The 21,654-nt window shown below is 41.1% G+C and overlaps 1 protein-coding gene across 2 annotated transcripts in view; it reads right to left on the bottom strand.

Annotated features, from left to right (window-relative positions):
* The window catches only part of tacr1a (tachykinin receptor 1a), a 71,389-nt gene extending 50,797 nt beyond the window's left edge, over positions 1-20,592 (bottom strand). For both annotated transcript variants that reach the window (XM_061818136.1, XM_061818137.1), the window contains exon 1: positions 19,888-20,592. In XM_061818136.1, the coding sequence (XP_061674120.1) occupies positions 19,888-20,291 (404 nt within the window). In that variant the 5' untranslated portion in view covers positions 20,292-20,592. The remainder of the gene's footprint in view (positions 1-19,887) is intronic.
* Positions 20,593-21,654: the final 1,062 nt, after the last annotated feature.

Raw genomic sequence — 21,654 nt, 5'->3', positions numbered from 1 at the left:
AACTACATTCATTGTCGGTTTTTACCATACATCTATAGAAATTGTGACCTTTCAGTAAAATTCAAACATGCTCATTATGACTGGAGGTGTTACAGGCCAAGGTATTTTTCATTTGTATTGCCTCCATGCTTCTCTATGTATGCAAATATCTGCTTGCTTGTTTGTTTGAGGTGACACCCAATCCGAATCCAATCCATCCCGTCTCTGACTGGCAGTTCTCGTCCCCAAATCAACCCACCATTCAGTGATAGGTAAGATGGCCTGGAACTCAATTAGATGATTGGGAACTTTCTTCATCAATCAGGTGGATCCGTTTTTTTTTATTATTCAACCTTGTGCAATTATTTAGAAATGATTGTTCCATCTTTCACTCAGTCATCGTTTATTATGAGCAGTCGCTGCACTCAAATTGTCTGAGCCAATCGCACACAATTTGCAAGATTTTGCTTTCTTGAATATTTAAATTGTTTGTGTTGTTGATGATGGCAGATTGTAGTGGTATGTGTATGCTTATTCCATTGAGGTTCGAATAGTTTTGTAGTTGTCGACACACACCTACCTAAGACACAAACACACATCTATGCTTTTTACTTCCAACTCTTCATCGTCTACATCAATTTCCCATGTTGCTCTTGCACCTGTGTTGAAAGAAGCTGAACTATATTGTCAGGTTTAAACAGCCTAGGACATTTAAAGTAAAATTATCAAGGAAGGAAGACAAGAAGAACTACTGGCTCGCAAGGAGAACGTGGGATGTGTCTCTTTCACAATCTCCAACCCGTTCTAATCACTTCTCCACGTCTCCACTTTTTTATTCCTTAGCGTGGTCCACATCACACAAAGCAAATTGTGACAAACAAAGCAATCGTGACAAAAATAGTCCATGTGAGTTTCTGTGATGTCTTCACCATCCTCTGGATATCGTCAGTCTTTGTTGTCTTCTGCATCACTGTCTGGTGTTTCCACGGCACCCAATGTAAATTGATTGCATCACATTGTTAAAGTACATCACAGCAAAGTTTCCATGGCACCTAATGTGGCTCGCGATTGCATTGCATCACGTAAGCATTAAAAACCCAAGAAAGCAAATATGAGATAATTCTTTTGTTTACTCATAAAGCAGCTCAGGGAAGTATTTGTGTAGAATGGCTGGTAAAAAAAGAAAAACCTTTTGTGTTCCTTTCGTTCAAATCTCAGAAACAACACCTGTGAGACTTTGGATTTAAAATAATGGGTAATATGTGGTTCTTTCTCACAAGGTGGTAAATATGGTCAAGTGTGGTCATCTTATGTTAGATGTTGAGGGTGATATATACATTCAATTATCAACGGATTGCGCTTAAACAGCAATGGCAAGCCAGTAGTTCAATACAAACATCATGAGGCTGTTGTGTTGCTTTCTGCCAAAGTGATGTGTGATGCGTTCAGAGATTAAAAAGCAATCCTGCAAAGAAAGCAACTGCTGAAATTGGCTTCATGCCTCACCGTATTTGTTTCTATTTACTTTTTTCCAAATTATGCTTGAACATACCGTTGCAGTAATCTGATCAAGGATTTCTTTCCACTGGTTTATTGGCCTTTTAGGCATGTTTTGTGTGTTTTCCAGAACCAGAAGAAAGGCGGGGATTGAGCCTAAAGTGTGTGAGTGTCATAGCACATGTTACGCATACAGTATAGTGTTCCCTCGTAGGGGTTACCTTCCAAAAAAAGATCAGCATTAAATTAAATCCATGTAGAAGTTGATTTTTTTCTCGTTTTTTTGTTCATTTCATGTATTTTTTTCATTTGTTTTTCGATTGACGTTTTTCCATTAACTGTTATTTTTTGTTTACATTTTTTTTTTTTTACGATTTCTTATGTTTTCAGGCTGTTAAACCCCCAACCAAATAATTTATAAACATTTCACAGACAGGTATTAACATTTTCTCTCATTTCTTTCGTTTAACCGCTCTCAAAGTTCAAACATTTGTAGATTATAAAACTAGTACACTAGTGTATTCTAGAATGAAAACAAAGATCAAAAACTGTTTGATGCCAAAGCAATTATTTTAGAAATATGTCCCTTCATCCATTTTCTTCCGCTTTATCCAGGACCGGGTATTAGCGTTTTCGTATAAAAAGAAAATATTATACTTTTTAGAAAAAAATCATTTAATTTTAATGATCAATCTTTGAGGTACAACACATAAGAAATGATTAAGAGCGACTCAGGCGTATTTTACAGTGCCTCTGGCCGGGTGGTGCAGTTCTGCTGTAACGTCAATTTCCACTGGTGCAGGTGTGTTTTTGCAATTGAAAAACATAGCTATGGGTCTTTGTCGGTGCTCTTTTTTTTCTTCTGGATGAGAATATTCTTATGAATAGACATGCCACCTTCAATTATGTTTGGGAACTGAAGCCTCGATGTGTTGTCCGGGTGCGCCAAAATGCCACAGGGCCTATCGATCGCACCTGCAGCGGGGGTTAGGGTCCTTAGGGCAGTTTATAATTGTCTGTAGTACCTCAGCCGATCGGGACGAAGAACACGATGCTTGTTTTCCCTGAGCAAATCAGGATACAGAAAACAATGCGCATTCAAAACTAAAAAACAAAACAAAACTGCTCAACTGTTTAAAATTATCCAAATAGCGAAACCGCCTTAAGTGAACTGCGTTGTAGTGAGGGAACACCCTACTTATGTATATGACCCTTTCATGCACTCAGCTCATCAATCTCTCCTCTCCTTCTATAACTATAATAATAATTAATATGACTAGAAATCAATGGTGCAGACAATGATCATGCATAAAAACAGGCATCCTCCACTTGTTCAGCAATGTGAATCCCCACCGAGTTGAGGTTTGCCATCCATCCATCCATCCATCCATCCATCCATCCATCATCCATCCATCCATCCATCCATCCATCCATCCGTCCGTCCGTCCATCCATCCATCATCCATCCATCCATCCATCCATCCATCCATTTTCTTAGCCAATTTAGAGTGTCCATTAATGATGCATGTTTTTGGATGTGGGAGGAAACCGGAGTGCCCGGAGAAAACCGACGCAGGCACGGGGAGAACATGCAAACTCCACACAGAGAGGGCTGGGATTGAACAGAACTGTGAGGCCAACGCTTTCCATCTGCGGCACCGTGCCACCTTCACGTATTCATGTTTTTTAAAAAAAAACTTTTAGTGCTCTTTCTGAAATGTCCTACGACACGACATTGGCTCTTTTATCCTTCTGTGGCTGTCTAGTGAAATACATATTGTGATATTAACTCGCACAAGTAAACAGTGAGTGTTTTGACTCCCAGAAGTAGAATGGGTGACCGTGCTTTTACAGAATTTGTCCCCTGTCCCTGTGTTATTTAAGTCAATTGCAAAGGAGGTTCAAAATATTTGACCACCCAAGGGTAACCGTCAAGGGTAGAGAAGCCAGTTTGCACCTCCTCGACTTCACCTCAGGTTCAGGTTCAGGGGATCATACGTGCTAAAGGTAGAGTTTTGGGGGGCTTTAGATGAATCAGTGAAGGATGAATTGGCATCTGGGGATGAGCAAAGGTCCCTAGATCAGCTGATTGATCATCAGACTAGATTGTCGTCTCTGTGAGCACCAAAGGAAAAAAGGGCATAAACTCTGCCTACCCCACTTCTTTCTCTGCAGCACCCCATTCCCAAATCCTCCTTTGAGTCGCAGACTTTGCCAGCAGCCCCCGTGCCTTTGGTCAGTGAACCCGTGCAACTTGGCCAAACCAAACTCAGATTTGGAAACACACATTGCCAGCTGCCCCACAGGCCCTTCAAACTGGTAGACTTACCTAAAAAGGAGGAGTTTTTGAATAAAAATGCAAGTTTGTCCTCTCCTATCCTGTTTATAGGTCTCTGCTACCATCTGCTCGTAAATTCCGGAGTTGATGAGAATCTTATTGACAAACCGCCTAGTCAAACAAATGGGGATGCATCTACAACCTCCGAGCACTCTCAAAAATGCCAGTGCCTTTGATGTGTCTCTGATCACGCGCATCCAGCAAGAGAGACTGCTCTCATTTCCCTCAAACTCCAAAATCCATTATGTACTTCTCCAATTAGCTGGCAACCAGTTCAGGTTGTACCCCGTCACTTACCCAGAGTCAGCTGGGATAGGTGCCATCCTAGTGAGGATAAGCGGAATGGAAAATGGAAAATGGATTGATGAATTAATCAATTGATGAATGGACAACATCTGAACGTCATAGTAATTGAGGTTTACAATGCCCTTACGCACTACCCACTACTTCCACCTATAATTCAAATAAAACTCAATTTTTCACTGCATAAAATCATTTTATAACTTCATGTTGAGATCTAAGTTGTGTTTCAAACTTAAATCAATTCTTAAACAATTAAGAATTGGCCAACTTTGCCTGGCATGATTAAGCTCACTTAAAGGTCCACTGTCAGGAAATGCCTGATTTTTAGTATGTTATTAATGAAAAAATGGCAGCCAGTATGGACCCATCCGTTTTTTCACCACAAAACATGATTTTAACAAATATGGCTTTTTGTAACGCCTGCCATGAAAATCCTCTCGATGGATTTTTTTTTTTTTTTAAGAAGAAGCAGGAAGTGACGTACAGGGCAGTAGCGCACTCAAGCGGTCTTGTATGTTCATACTAGTTTTACCTGCATTATCTAAATATATCTCAAAACGATAGGGTAATATTGCCCCGGTAACTTCACCCGGTTGTGAGCTGTTCTCTTCTTCGAAAAGAGTTTCCGTCTCAGAAGGGGTGCGTTCGTCTCCCGTAGTACGTGGAACAGCGTGTTTTCAATGGCAAATGTCCCAGTATGACGTCACGGACAGAAGATGCAGACAATATGGTAACCACTTGAATGTCGAATGAGACTTCCCCAAGTTTGCACATGGATGACGCACTCTCCGCTCATATTTATTTTTTCGTATAGACATTGAAATGAATAATTTTATATGTATTTTTCATTACAATATCTATTTTAGAATGTTTATAGGCATGACACTTGGGCTTTAATTTTCTAATAATAATTATGCATTGTGCAATTGAGGGATGGGACTCTAATTGTGAAACTTTCCTGTTGCATGTCATTGTCATATGTATCACCAGACTATAAATTACAATACATAATTTTGAACAGACTTGACTCCACAGAATCAATAGTGCCACTTAAAGTTGCAGCCACATTGTGCATCCTTCAGTTTCAGTTAATCAAAAATTATAATCTCAATCATCAATGTTCAATGAATCAACTACTGGAAATGATTACTGTGCTCTGATTGAGAGAAAAGGCGGTAATTTACAAATAAAAAAAAAGCTTCCTACAGGACAACAAAATTTTTTTTGTGAAGGTAAATATGTTGTTTATTAAAAAAAATTATTTTCGATTATAGAGTTGAATTTGTTTAGAAGGATCTGCCTTACAAGCTGACCTTCAGCAAACCATGACCGGCCTCAATGCTATTTATCAACATCCAATCCGGTGTAATTTTTCCAATGATTAAAGTGGGCTGGTGTTGATTGGTCTGTTGCTCATTCATTTGGAGGTGACATGGCTCCAAGGCAGCTGTTTAAACGTATCAATGTGTGTGACTGACTCTCATTTGGACTCATACACCAAGGCTCTTTTTTTAAACAAGGGAAAGACTGAGAGTGAAGGGAACTAAAATTACTTCTCTCAGCCAGACAAAGTAGGGCTGCATGATTTTGGCCAAAATGACAATCATGACTATTTTGATCAATTTTGTAATCATAATTATTAATCACACGTATTCCTTGTTTGGACAAAAATCTTTATTTAACTACTTAAGTTTTTTTTAAAAAAACTTTTAACTACAGTACTTCTTGACAAAACATGTAACAGTTTGCCGTTCAAAATAAATTGTAGATAATCATTTAAAAATAAATAGACCACCAAAATTTCTACTAAAGCAATGTCCAGCCAACCATTCCCAATACCGCTTATCCTTTACAGGGTGATGGGGCTGAATAAATGGAGTATTACAATGTACAATCACAAACTGCAAATGGGATAAATGCGCACAAGACAATAACATGAATATAAAAGCACAGACTTTAATTTGAAAATATAGTAAAATGTCAAGGACAGTATGTCTCCGATGTATTCTTTGGTTATTGGTCAGTCGTGCAAGTCACAAACTGCAAAGAATTCTATAGTTGTAATTTCCCTCTCTATTCACTCACGGTCAGGGCAGCCCAAACGTTGAAGTCACGGCAGCCACTACGATCGTTAATAGTGCGTTACCGGGAGACATCGAGAGGTCAGACTTCAAAATAAAAGATTCATATTTTACTACATTGGAGATCAATCCCATTAAAAGCTTCTATTTGGAAGTTGGCACCAGGCCACAACACCAGCAATTTATCATACGTTCTGCCCCTGGTGGCTGGCCGATTAGGTTGCAGGTACCGCTCCAAATACGTAATGTGCTTTTCCTTAAACAGCTGTGCTCACTTTTTAAATGTTAAAAAAAAAATTAAAAATTGCTGACGGTCAGGCTCGTTTCATTTTGGCAGGCAAAATCACAATCATGATCAAAATTCAAATAACTGTGTAGCCCAAAGTCAAAACTACAGAATTTGTCCAGAGTCCAGTATACAACTAGAAGAGACTAAATAATATCGTATCAAATGTCCTGTTCAATCCTGTCATCCTAGGAAATAAACATATCCTCTCTGACACTATAAGAAATGCTGGGATTGATTATTTGGCGAATAGTATAAGCATAGTAACATAAAACTGCCTCCGTTGCATTCAGCCTGTTGTAATGTTACCTCCTGCAAAGTATCTATCTAATGTTCCTATTAATGCCTTTTCGGTTATTCCTGTGGAATAATTTCCACTACTGATATACCAGCCCACAAATCCTGGAACTATGATGTGAAGGGATGTCGGGCGCCAGCATATCATTTCATGATAATGCATCATGATCCCTCAGGAAAAAACACAGGATAAAGACCAAGAATGTATGGAAAATAAAGAAAGAAAGCCTGGGAGGCGAAAACGGTATGGTTTTCATTGATATACTCCACAGGTGGTTATCTGTTCCTATGCTATTCTCAAAAAAAAAAAATATTAAAAAAAGAGCCTTCTCATTTAGGTACAGCAGGTGGAGAAATGCTCCAACAAGTTCCAATTTTTCTGTCTATTTAAAGTGTGCATTCACATAGAAGTGAGAGAAACAGCGACAAATTTTCACCAATGATTTTATTACCTCTGGCAAATAAGTGAAGTTCTTTATCTTCCACAGCCAATGTCGCACTCTCAGAGGTAGAATTTAACCCTGAGTTATTGTACCTATATAGAGAATACACGGTATACAGTCAGTGCTCCGGACACAGATAACAGTATAATGTAACACTGCAGAGATTGTGAAAGCTGCTGGGAATAGATTTGATGACTTCTTTGCAATGACCATAAAGAATTACACCGCAACCCTCATCTCTAGTTATGGAAATGCTGTATACAATGGATAAAATGAGCATTTGTTTGAAAGAGCAACTTGGCGATTATTTCACTATACATTAAAAGATGGTGCAGCTGGAGAGGAACAATAAGTGGAGAAACACAGGCTGTGTATACTATTTAAATTTACCGCAAGACCAGAAATGGTAAATCATTTGAAGTTGGTTGGTAAAAAGCCTTGTATTTTAACAGTTTGGTTAATTTTTGGGGCAACCTTTTGTCAGAGATGTCAAAAGTACTAGTAGTCAGTACTGTCTTAATACTTAGTAATTTCTAATTTACGTAATTTTTCGTCTATTATGTGCAATTCTTCTCCCCAAAATTGTCAAAAGTGCGCATTATACATAACTATAGGGAAAATGAAGGAAAAAAACAAATCACATTACAAATGTATGCTGCCAACCAGAGGTTATGAAAAAGCTGTGAGCATTAATTCCAACATGCCAATGTCACCTCGAGGTTATGAAAAATGTGTAGCCTACACTTTCATTCTAATATCCCTTGGGTACGTATGACTGCATATCAGAATCAGAAACATCTTTATTCTCTAGTATGACATACATGACGACAAACAGTCAATTGAGACATAAAGACATTGTGGTAACAGTCACGGAGCAACGAGCTGTTATTAATCTGGCAATTATGAAACTCTTATTTCTTTTTTGACAAATGTGCAAAGAATACAAAGTCCTCTCGCATTTAGAGCAGTTAGAGTGCCAAATATACAGTACAGTTGTGCTAACAAGGTTACATATTCTGGCAGAATTTGTGTAATAGTGTTTTTTATGACTGATGACTGAACAACAAACATAATTACTTTCTTTATGCTTTGTTTAATAATGATAATTTTCTGAAACTCATGACAGTTTAAATTGAATATTGTTTTAAGAAAATGTAATTATTCTAAAAGTAAAGTAAGAAAAATTAGCGCAACTGTGTGTTTAGTCATTTACTATATATAGTATAATATAATAGTCGGGTTGTAAATATCAAAATAAGAGCAGTTAAATAACAAGAAAGCATTACATGCGCAAATAAAGTTCTTACAAAATACAAATAATATTTCAGGTTTTCCTCGTATGGGTAGAAGCAAAACCACGCAATGTAAAAATCGGAAGGAAGCACGGTTTTCCAGAATTTCGCGGTCAATTTTGGTGGTGCGTATTATACATGGGTGCACATTATACATAATCAATTATGGTAGGTAAAAGTTCACATAATTGGGTGAAAAAAACAATAGTTAAAGTAAAACTATAGTTAAGTAAAAGTAGAAAGTACACAATTATAAATGTACTTTAAAAAAAGAAAAGGGTAAAATATTCTTTAAAGCCAATAATAAAATACTTATACTTATACACAACTGAGATCCGTTTAACACAATAGCAACTTTACTCAAATTTCGACTTAAATCGGATTTCAACATTAAAGTCAAAATTTACGATGACCCCTTGGATTGGCTTCAGCATTCCCGTGACCCTAGTGAGGATAAGTGGCTCAGAAAATGGATGGGTGTTTGTACTTCATATAAAAAAAACTAAACTACATTAAAATAAAAAAATATAAGAGGCTTCACTTATCATTGGGGAAGGGAGGCTGGGATGGCGAAGAATGATGGGAGGCTGCGCTGAGCTATTGCTAAGGCATCATTGCGTTTCTGCTCTTTCAAAGTTCGGAAAATATGCTGCGCCGTTTCCCTTAATAAACATGAAGCTGATATTACGCTTACGTTGATTCTGATCATCGATCCATAACGTAAGTAATGTTTCTATCTTGGCAACGATCGTTTTTTTTTTCTTTACAAAAAAAGTTGCTTTGTGATCACTGTATCCCTCATAGGGGCGAAACTCTTCACGTCCGCTAAAATACGGGCTTTTCCCTTAATAATAATTGCCACAGTCGTCCGACTGAAGTCCAAGTCTTTATGTCGATCATGTTCGTCTGTGTTAATCCTTTCTCTGATTTTTTTTAAGGATATCAAGCCTCGTTTCCATGGTAATTGCTTTTTTTTTCGGCTGGACCAGCATTGCTTAAAAAAAAAAAAACAGCTTTCTTCTTTTGGGCCATAATGTGTAAAAAGCTGGGCGAAAATGGCAAATAAACTCCCAGCCCACAAACGCAGATAAGCAATATGCATGAGCTAAGCAGAAACACTATGGTGCTGGGGACAAAATGATGGACAAGACTCAGGCGTCATAAAGTTGAAATGTTTTAGGTAGAGACCATTTTAACCCAAGAACTCCCTGTAGTAATATTTTTGTATATCTTAGATGAGTGGAATCCTTTCTCTGAAGCAACAATGGACAAAACATCTATCCAATCACTTTCTGTACCGCTTATCCTCACTAGGGTCACAGGTGTGTTGAAGCTGATCCCAGCTATCTTTGGCCCAGATGGGTGTGGTACACCCTGAAGTGATGGTCAGCCAATCGTAGGGATTATAAAAAAACAAACAACAGTTCAAACTCACATTCACACCTTCAGGTAATGTAGAGTCTTCAGTCAACGTAACATCCAGGTTTTTGTGATGTGGAAGGAACCCAGAGTGCCCAGAGAAAACCCACAGAGGGATGGGAAGAACACACAAACACCACGCTGGCGGGGCCGGGATTTGAATCCGGGACCTCAGAACTGTGAGGCAGACGCGCTAACCAGTCATACACGGACACAGCATTTGATCATATGCACAATGTGTGGCTCTCCTTCAGTCCCTCCGTCTCTATTGACATGGAAGTAAAATAACTTGCATTGGTGGGTGTGCGATAAATTGGTAGTTGGCTTCAGCTTGTGACACATGAATGGGAATTAGGGAGTATATAAATGATTAATTAAATTTTTATATTGGGACTTTCAAGGAACCCAAGGATGCTTAACAGTACCTCATGAGGTAATTAAAATGGATTCGACTTCATAAAATAATTATGTCATGAAATGTGATTTGATCTTCATTGAAGTTACAACCATAAACCAACAGTATGCTTAAACATCTACCAAGCATTTATTTTTTGCTAAATTTCAGAATCTGAAACCCGAGGATAATGGTTTGGAGGTACTGGTTGAAGCTCCGCTGCCCTATGAAACGGCGCACTCGGGCAAATGCACGCACACACACGCACATGCACACACTGACTGGCCTGGCTGTGGTCCTCCCCCTGCCTCATGTACACACCTCTTGTCTCATTTTGTCTGTTCCCAGTTATTTGCACCATGCTGTTCCCTTTTTGGACTGCCTACCCGTGTTCTGACCTCTGTTTGGAATTAAAATTCTGTTCTTGAACTGCCCCATTTCTGGAGTCGCGTATTTGGGTTCTATCCCCTGTTCTGCCCTTTACACCGACCAGTTAAATTTTTTAATTAACTCAACAAAAACATTTCTAAAAGCCTTGATATTCATCAGTCTTCGATAAAACTGACTGAATCAAGATGTAATAATACATTGTTTTCCATAACATTTTTATTATATCCATTTAGATGTAGCACTTGCGTCATAGTGGCACATGCTGCTGCTGGTTGGATTACTGGACAAAACCACACCACCACCACCGGAGCTCTGCAATGTCGTTCGCAAGCACGGGTAAATGGGAAGGTTGCAACAGGAAGGGCATCTGACATATAAAATGTGACAAACAAGTCATGTGACTGACTCGCTGTGGCAGCCTGTGATTTTTGAGTGCCGAATGTCAGCATAAACTAACTTTTATTGAATAAAAAAAACCTGGCTTACAATTTTGTGACGAACCTTGGTATTGTTTTTTTTTTAATTAGAACCACAAGGAACTTTCTTCTCAATTTGTTTATTGGCATCATGTCTTTCGTTCAATAATGTGTGATCTTGATGGCGCGCCGAGTAACAAGCGACACGTGTTAGGTAGTATCAGTTGAACACTCGTTTTAAAGATTAGGTACGGTTCCTCTAATAGTTGAAACTTGAGTTTCACATGCCTTTCGGAGAATTATTAATATTTTGATGTTAGCATCCATCCGGAATCCAAAATACTGTGTCTCTAAATAAGAGTCATCCATCTATTGACCCATTTTCTAAGCCACTTATCCTCATAAGGGTCAAGGGGAGTGCTGGAGCCTATTCCAGCTATCTATGGGCAGGAGGTGGGGTGCACCCTGAACTGGTTGCCAGCCAATCGCAGGGCACACAGCCGTAGTCACAATCAGACATAGGGCGCTCTAAACAGTCATCCACCATGACTATGACATAGTTCTATTTTTTTCAAATCGTCTCCTATTAAGAAGAAGACTTTAAAAAGCTTACAATAAAATCATTGGAATCATCTCTCAACAGTTGCACAATAATACTTCATCATACGTATTTAAATTAAAAATGCTTTGCTTCTTTTAATTGCCACACATTAGAAAACATCTGTATCCTTACAGTTAAGATGTACCAGTCAGCCAGCAAGCATTTAGCACAGCCGTCCCCAATTAGCGGCCCACAGGCCAAATATCGCCTGCATGAGGAAAGTGTCTGGTCCATGCCCACTCTGATGTTATAACCTTACATAGGATGAATAAAGGATTCCTTGGTTCATTTTAACATTATTCCACCCCATAGTCTTAAGCAGTGATGTCCTTTCGCAAGCGTAGGGTTATTCCGGGATAGAACACCCAGTCATAGTGCAGCAGTGACATGGATCCAATAATATTAGAATAAAGCGTACATGAAGGGTATGCCCTAACCTTCTATAAATGCCTTAGAAAAGTGAAATATGACCTGTGAGTAATATTAACAATCAACTGAGAACAATACGGCCTTTGCAAAGAAGCGCAAGGTGGACCAGGAGAACCGTTAGATCGAGTGTCAGTGGACAGATCAGTTTAGATTAATATTACCGGAATGCACCAATGCAAATCTGGCATGCACACAGACTATTCCTGTCTGCAAAGCTAAAAATTCAACGTGGTACAATAACAACCCGCATGCTACCACGTTGAATGCCAATCACTCAACAAAATCGGATCACTGTAAATAGAAAATAGTAAGCATGTTCATGGCATACAAGCAGTTGGCTTCTACTTTCAACATCATCTACATCAGCACAAGAGCGTGCAAAAGCAAGTTTCATGGACCCAGAAAAGAGCTGAAAATCCATTCGCAGATGCCGAGTCAATTAAAAAGTGTACAACTGAAATGGTAGGGAAAGTTTTAAGTCCTGATTAGAAAATAAGAAAGAAGCTTTGGAGCTGTAAAAGCAGGTGCCACTGTCAGCTAACAGAGTAACAAGAAGAGAAGTTTGGGCATAGCAATTGTTTTTCCCATCTACTCTCCGATTTGAAGAAAGCAGAAGCCATTTCACTTGCCAATACGGAACAACAGCAGACTGCAAGATTTTTTTTGAGAGGAAGGCTTATTTTCTGCACTGGGGCCCAAAGCGGGGAAATGTCTTTAATGAGCTGACATTTCTTTGAGAAGAATGGGTTGGATTTGACCCATGACCCTTGTGAGGATAAGCATCTCAGATTGATGGTAGGATGGGTTGGATTTGACAGAAATTGTGTCAATTGTGACAGACGGAGTGAAAAGCACCACATGCAGGAAGATCCAGGGGTGAAGGATATTGTCTTAAGTCTTACAGAAAACGTCAACGAATGATTTGAGAGGTCCGCTAAACTCTTATGTGACATCCTCCTCTTCCTGAAAAATCTGTTCTTTTTACCAGCTGATGGCCATTGGACTGACTGCTCAAGCCAAAATACTGATACCTTCTATTGATGAGGAAGCTCTTCAGATAGAGATTTTGGACATGTCAAAATCTGATTAGATCTTGGACAGTGCCTCAGGATTGTAACAACAGAGTCCAGACCCAACCTCAGAAAGACTGCTTCATCTCGCTCTCACTTCCCTCATTGATTGGTGGATAAACATTCATTTTCTCAAAATTTATCAATCAAAAAGACTCAATTACGGAAATGAGTCAACACTAAACTGGCAAAATGTTATACAATAATTAAAAAAAAAACATAAATTTTATAACATTTAAATTAAACCAAATTATACAAGCGGAGGAACACTGAGAAAGATGGAGGTACGCACTGGAAAGGAGAGGAATGAAGATTAGCTGAAGTAAAACAGAATATATGTGCGTGAATGAGAGGGGCAGAGGACGAAGAGTGGAGCTCCAGGAAGAAGAGATAGCGAAGGTGGACGACTTCAAATACTTGGGGTCACCAATACAGAGCAATGGAGAGGGTGGTAAGGAAGTGAAGAAACGGGTCCAAGCAGGTTGGAACAGCTGGCGAAAGGTGTCTGGTGTGTTATGTGACAGAAGAGTCTCTGCTAGGATGAAGGGCAAAGTTTACAAAACAGTGGTGAGGCTGGCCATGATGGATGGATTAGAGACGCTGGCATTGAAGAAACAACAGGAAGCAGAACTTGAGGTAGCAGAAATGAAGATGCTGAGGTTCTCGCTTGGTGTGAAAAAGTTTGATAGGATTAGAAATGTGCTGAGGATGGAGCTGCCAGGCAAAAGAACAAGAGGTAGACCAAAGAAAAGGTTGATGGATGTTGTGAGGGAGGACATGGGGACAGTGGGTGTTAGTGAGGAGGATGCACAAGATAGGCATAGATGGAAAAAGATGACACGCTGTGGCGACCCCTAACGGGGTCACTTAACTTCTATTGAGGTGACTGGTTATAGAAATGCTGCTGACAACTGTGTGGAAAGTCTAGTCTAGGGACCCTTCATCTGTTTTTTGTCAGGTCTAGGGATGTTTTTTGTGTATTATATATTCACCCCTTCCTGTTAGCCGTCACCTTAATGTGGTGGAGAGGTTTGCTGTGAGAGGGAGTGCTGGAGAGAGAACTCCATTATTTTGCTGGGGGACTTCAATGCTCACGTGGGCAATGAGACCTGAAAGGCCGTGAATGGGACGAACGCCCCCCGCACGATCACAATCTGACGGTGCACTGTTACTGCATTTCTGTGCTCATCACGGGTTGTCCATCACGAACACCATGTTCAACCATAAGAGTGGCCATACGCGCACTTGGGACCAGGACACACTAGCTTGCAGTTCAATGATTGACTTTTGTGATCATGTAATCAGACTTGTGGGTGCATGTCTTGATGCAGATGATGTGGTTCTGTTGGCTTCATCAACCTGTGATCCCTAACTCTCACTCTCATAAGGCAAATAATGGAACTGTGGTACTCTACCTCATCATGGAATCATACAGATGCTCGCAAATACTCACTTCTAACCTGAGTCTAGCCTCTACTACTCTTTCCCATAACTTCATTGTGTGGCACGTCAACTTTATTCCTCTATAGTTCCCACAACTCTGCATATTGCCCATGTTCTTAAAAATGGCAACTAGCACATCTTTCCTCTAATCTTCAGGCATCTTCTCACCCGCTAGTATTCTGTTGAATAAGTTGGTCAAAAACTCCACAGCTACCTCTCCAAATTGTTTCCATACCTCCAAAGGTATGTCATCAGGACCATTGCATTTCCATTTTTCATCCTCTTTCGGTCCTTTCTAACTTCCCCTTACTAATCATTGCCACTTCCTGGCCCTTCACACTTGCCTCTTCCACTCTTCCTTCTCTCTCATTTTCTTCATTCATTAACTTCTCAAAGCAATGCAGCCCTATGGGGTGCACAAACCAGTGCAATCTGTAGGCCGGTCCCAATCCCGGATAAATGCAGAGGGCTGCGTCAGGAAGGGCATCCGGCGTAAAAACTGTGCCAAACAAATATGAGTGTTCATCTAAAGAATCCCATACCGGATCGGTCGTGGCCCGGGTTAACAACGCCCGCCCCCGGCACTGCTAACCTGCAGGGCGTCGGTGGAAATTCAGCTACTGTGGGTCGAAGACAAAGAAGAGGAGGAAACCGGATCCAGCGTCAGAAGAAAAAGAGGAATGCACAGAGCCTACAACTGAGTGTAGGGACTTTGAATGTTGGGACTACGACAGGAAAAGCTCAGGAGTTGATTGACATGATGATTAGGAGAAAGGTTGATATTCTGTGCATCCAAGAGATCAGGTGGAAAGGTAGTAAGGCTAGAAGTTTGGGAGCAGGGTTTAAATTATTCTACCACGGAGTAGATGGGAAGACAAATGGAGTAGGGGTTATTTTGAAGGATGAGCTGGCTAAGAATGTCTTGGAGGTGAAAAGAGTATCAGATCGAGTAATGAGACTAAAATTTGAAATTGAGGGTGTTATGTATAATGTGGTTAGCGGCTATGCCCCACAGGTAGGATGCGACCTAGAGTTGAAAGAGAAATTCTGTAAGGAACTAGATGAAGTACTTCTGAGCATCCCAGACAGCGAGAGAGTTGTGATTGGTGCAGATTGTAATGGACATATTGGTAAAGGAAACAGGGGCGATGAAGAAGTGATGGGTAAGTACGGCATCCAGGAAAGGAACTTTGAAGGGCAGATGGTGGTGGACTTTGCAAAAAGGATGGAGATGGCTGTAGTGAACACTTATTTCCAGAAGAGGGAGGAACATATAGTGACCTACAAGAGCGGAGGTAGAACCACGCAGGTAGATTATATTTTGTGCAGACGATGTAATCTGAAGGAGGTTACTGACTGTGAGAGAGTGTGGCTCGACAGCATAGGATGGTAGTATGTAGGATGACTCTGGTGGTGGGTAGGAAGATTAAGAAGACAAAGGTAGAAGAAGTGGGATACTGAGAGGACTGAGGAGAGGCGAAAGGAGTACATCGAGATGCGACGTAGGGCAAAGGTAGAGGTGGCAAAGGCTAAACAAGAGGCATATGAAGACATGTACACCAGGTTGGACACGAAAGAAGGAGAAAAGGATCTCTACAGGTTGGCCAGACAGAGGGCTAGAGATGGGAAGGATGTGCAGCAGGTAAGGGTGATTAAGGATAGAGATGGAAATGTGTTGACTGGTGCCAGTAGTGTGCTCAATAGATGGAAAGAATGCTTTGAGAAGTTGATGAATGAAGAAAATGAGAGAGAAGAGTTGAAGAGGCAAGAGTGAAGGACCAGGAAGTGGAAATGATTACTCAGGGGGAAGTCAGAAAGGCACTACAAAGGATGAAAAATGGAAAGGCAGTTGGTCCTGATGACATACCGGTAGAGGTATGGAAGCAATTTGGAGAGATGGCTGTGGAGTTTTTGAACAACTTATTCAACAGAATACTAGCGGGCGAATAGATGACTGAAGAATGGAGGAAAAGTGTTCTAGTTCCCATTTTTAAGAACAAAGGGGATGTTCAGAGCTGTGGGAACTATAGAGGTATAAAGTTGATGAGCCACACAATGAAGTTATGGGAAAGAGTAGTGGAGCCTAGTCTCAGGACAGAAGTAAGTATCTGCGAGCAACAGTATGGTTTCATGCCTAGAAAGAGTACCACAGATGCATTATTTGCCTTGAGGATGCTCGTGGAAAATACAGAGAAGGTCAGAAGGAGCTACATTGTGTCTTTGTGGATCTAGAGAAAGCCTATGACAGAGTACCAAGAGAGGAACTGTGGTACTGCATGCGTGAGTCTGGTGTGGCAGAGAAGTATGTTGAAATAGTACAGGACATGTATGATGGCACCAGAACAATGGTGAGGTGTGCCTTAGGTGTGACAGAGGAATTTAAGGTGGAGGTGGGACTGCATCAGGGATCAGCTCTGAGCCCCTTCCTGTTTGCAGTGGTAATGGATAGGCTGACAGATGAGGTTAGACTGGAATCCCCTTGGACCATGATGTTTTCAGATGTTTTTGTGATGTGCAGTGAAAGTAGGGAGCATGCAGAGGAACAATTAGAAAGATGGAGACATGCACTGGAAAGGAGAGGAATGAAGATTAGCCGAAGTAAAACAGAATATATGTGCGTGAATGAGAAAGGTGGAGGGGGAAGAGTGAGGCTACAGGGAAAAGAGATAGCGAGGGTGGACGACTTCAAATATTTAGGGTCAACAATCCAGAGCAATGGTGAGTGTGGTAAGGAAGTGAAGAAACAGGTCCAAGCAGGTTGGAACAGCTGGCGAAAGGTGTCTGGTGTGTTATGTGACAGAAGTGTCTCTGCTAGGATGAAGGGCAAAGTTTACAAAACAGTGGTGATGTACAGATTAAAGAAATGGAGGTGGCAGAAATGAAGATGTTGAGGTTCTCGCTCGGAGTGACCAGGTTGGATAGGATTAGAAATGAGCTCATTCGAGGGACAGCCAAAGTTGGATGTTTTGGAGACAAGATTCGAGAGAGCAGACTTCGATGGTTTGGACAAGAGAATGAGTATATTGGTAGAAGGATGCTGAGGATGGAGCTGCCAGGCAAAAGAGCGAGAGGAAGACCAAAGAGAAGGTTTATGGATGTGGTGAGGGAAGACATGAGGGCAGTTGGGGTTAGAGAGGAAGATGCAGAAGATAGGCTGAGATGGCAAAAGATGACACGCTGTGGCGACCCCTAACGGGACAAGCCGAAAGGAAAAGAAGAAGAAGATTAACTTCTCAAAGCATTCTTTCCATCTGTTTAGCACACTACCAGTACTAGTGAATACATTTCCATCTCTATTCTTACTCACCATAATGTGCTGCACATGCTTCCCATCTCTATCCCTCTGTGTGGCCAACTTGTAGAGATCCTTTTCTCCTTCTTTCGTGTCCATCCTGGTATACATGTACTCATATGCCTCTTGGTTACACGTCGCCATCTCTACCCTTGACCTACATCGTATTTCGAAATATTCCTTTCTACTCTTCTAGGTTCTTTCAGTCTCCCACTTTTACTTTGCTAACCTCTTTCCTCTTGTGACTTCCTTTACTTTGAGGTTCCGCCACCAAGTCATCTCCTCCCTTTTCCTACCAGAAGATACCCCAACTACCCTCCTGATTGTCTGTCTGATCACCTTGGCTGTAGTAATCCAGTCTTCCGGGAACTCCTCCTGTCCACCGAGAGACTGTCTCTCCTCTCGCACAACACTCCTCCTTTCTCAGCTTTCACCACATGGTTCTCTGCTCTACCTTTGTCTTCTTAATCTTCCTTCCCACCACCAGAGTCATCCTACACACCACCATCCTATGCTGTCGAGCTACACCCTCCCCTTGTTCAGATGACAAGATCTGGACAAAATGTTATCTAACTGCGTGCTTCTACCTCTGCTCTTGTAGGTTACCCTATGTTCCTGCCTCACCTGGAAAAAAAAGTGTTCATTACTGCCATTTCCATCGTTTTTGCAGTCTACCACCATCTGGCCCTCAAAGTTCCTTTCCTGGATGTCGTACCTCTTCATCAACCCTTGTTTTTTCCTTCACCAACGTGTACATTACAATCTGTACCAATCACGGGTCTCTCTGTGTCTGGGATGCTCAGAACTACTTCATCGAGTTCCTTCCAGAATTTCTCTTTCAACTCCAGGTCCCATAAGTCCTACCTGTGGGGGATATTACTGCCTTTCCATCGGCTTTCGTGAAATGCACAATATATCAATGTTTCTTCTAATCATCACGTCAACCAACTCCAGAGCTTTTCCTGTCATAGTCCCAACATGCAAAGTAAAGGCATTCTTTAGATGAAACCTCATATTTGTTCAGCAATGTTTTTAGCCTTCCTGACAGCTTGTTTTCCTTAACTATTCATTTTAAAACAGCCTCTCCAATGTCCCTGTTTTCTATAATTCAAATAAATTGCAGATGTAGGATTTACTTCTTTTTTTGCAAAATTGAAATGGGAGAGATGTGTAAATTTGAATTTAACACTTGCCGACAAATATTTCTCATTGCAAGAAGCCCAACAGTGCTGGCAAAATGAAAAGATCAAATCTAGCAAGAAAAATGAAATAGCCACTTTATTTGCTTTAGTGGGCCCCATAAACATTATGAGGCGGGTTGGATCTGGCCCTCAGGCCTTGAGTTTGGCACCCATGCACTTCATTAGACTGAAGCTTTCAGTATGTGTGCCACACACTGTTTGGCATGTGCTGCACTTCAAAAGGTTTTGTTTTTCTTTTTTCGTTACGGCAGCATCATGTTATTTAATAATAGATTCGAAAAAAAATATTAATACCATCTTGTTAAAATCTGCACCACAAGTCTCACACCACACCGTCATTTGCAAAATATATCTTCTCCCAGGCGCCTAAAATTAGATGCAGCATAACATCAGCAGCTTTTTTTTTTTTTTATTCCATCCTTGTTCACGGGGTCAGAAGAGCAGCATGCACTACTGTTGTTCTACCAAGGAGTGGTGTGCTGATCTCAAATTAATGGGAAAAGAGTGGCAGAAGTGATTAAGATCACAGTGGGTTTTCTAATACAAATTCTAATTTTTTTTTTTTTTTTTAAAAAGATACACATCTTTTACGCATCTCATTTCGCATCAACTCCACTGGCAGAAAGAACATCCCCTTTCATGAATGAGCTTCACACGACATATGAAAAACATGTGGCAAGTACCAATCAAATCCAAGGTGGCGAGGTGCAGTGTACCTGTCCAGGGCGATGGCGGTCATGGAGTAGATGCTGGCAAACACAGCCGCGATGGGAAAGAAGTTGTGGAAGCGGCAGTAGACCAGTCCGAAATACCACTCGTTGTGCACGGCGTAGATGAAGTTGATGACCGTGTTGAAGGCTGACATGGAGGCTTCGGCAAACGCCAGGTTGAGCAGGAAATAGTTGGTGACAGTCCTCATGCGTTTGTGCGCCATAATAATCCAAATAACCGTCACGTTGCCAACAACCGACACGAGGACTATGCAGCAGTAGGCCAAGGCCCACAGGAATATTCTCCACGCCGGTTGCACAAATTGGTTCCAGTACACGGTCCCGTTGTTAGTGTCGTTGGAGCTCGTGGTCCAGTTGACTTCGTCCGCGCCATCAAATAGAGGGTCCATTTTCCCCACTCGTGGATCTTCTCGCTCAGTCACTCAGCAGTCTTTTTCACTTCGATATAAAAAGTTTCACATGCACTCGAAGAAGTATCCAAGATTGCCACTTGCGCTATTTTGACAACTAGATTGTGCGCGTCGCGTAAATAGCTGCGCGTCTTTTACGCACGCGTCATGGGAATGCAGAGCGCTCTGCTTGATGCGACTTCTGCTCACTGCTCACTCCTGCCGACACTGTCATGCTCCTTCCTCTCACTGCTCCGACACGCTGGGAAAAAAATCAGTTCACCTTCATTTCTAACCTGCCTCTTACTGCCCCCTGTGGTACCACGACAAGGACTTTTTTTTTAAAACCCGGTCCGAAGTGTTCATTGATGCGAGTGTATTTGTTGAATTCTTTCTTTTTAATTCAGTGTTATTCGTACATGGTATTCCTCACAACCAGATTGAGACAATCAAAAATACATTATTTTCATTTATTCTTTCTTTCATGGATTTTTACCTCTTTATCCTCTTCTTCGGGCTGACACAGATTACATTTTGTCCTGATCCATGCCAATCAGTTGCAGCGCCCGTCGACAAACAATCATTCACAGTCACATCTACTCTAATCATACTTGCAAAGAAAAAAAGAAAAAAGCAAAAAAAGAAAATCAAAGGTAAAACAATGGTGGGGCATTGAAGGCTCAGAGGTTTATCGGTGTGTATGCTCAGGCAAGACAAATTCCACAAATTTGTACTTTTTTTTTTTTTACACAGTTTCGTCGCCACATTTAGGAGAGAGAAGCTAACGCTGTGTGGGAAAGTCAGTGAATAACTGACAACGGTATTTTAGTGTTGAGACACAACAACAGAGGAATGGATTAGATTTATAAAACAAACATATTGTAACTCTAGTCATTTCTGGAGGAAGACGAGTCATTTTGATACAGCAGCACCTCTACATACACAGTGGACTTGTTTTGGGACGTTGATAGGAAAGGTGTTGCACGACGTTTAAAACTGTCCATCCATCCATCCATCCATCCATCAAGCCGCTTTTCTGCACGAGGGTCCGGGGGTCCCAGCTGTCACCGGGCAGGAGAGGGGAAAACCCTAAACTGGTTGCCGGCCAATCACAGAGTACATAGAAACAGACAAAAGTCACACTCACAATCACACTTAGGGGCAATTTAGTGTGTCCAATTAATGTTGCATGTTTTGGGGATGTGGGAGGACACTGGGGTGCACGGAGAACACCCATGCAGGCAAGTGGAGAACATGCAAACTCCACAAAGGCAGGGGCAGAATTTGTACTCCAGCCCTCAGAACTCTGAGGCCAACGCTCTACAGCTGTTCTACCGTGCGCCACATTTAAAACAACATTAAA

The sequence above is a fragment of the Syngnathoides biaculeatus genome, chromosome 4 (assembly GCF_019802595.1).
Source record: "Syngnathoides biaculeatus isolate LvHL_M chromosome 4, ASM1980259v1, whole genome shotgun sequence".
NCBI classification, from domain to species: Eukaryota; Metazoa; Chordata; class Actinopteri; order Syngnathiformes; family Syngnathidae; genus Syngnathoides; species Syngnathoides biaculeatus.
The sequence above is the reverse complement of the archived record's forward strand: the minus strand, read 5'-3'. Positions and strand labels throughout refer to the sequence as shown.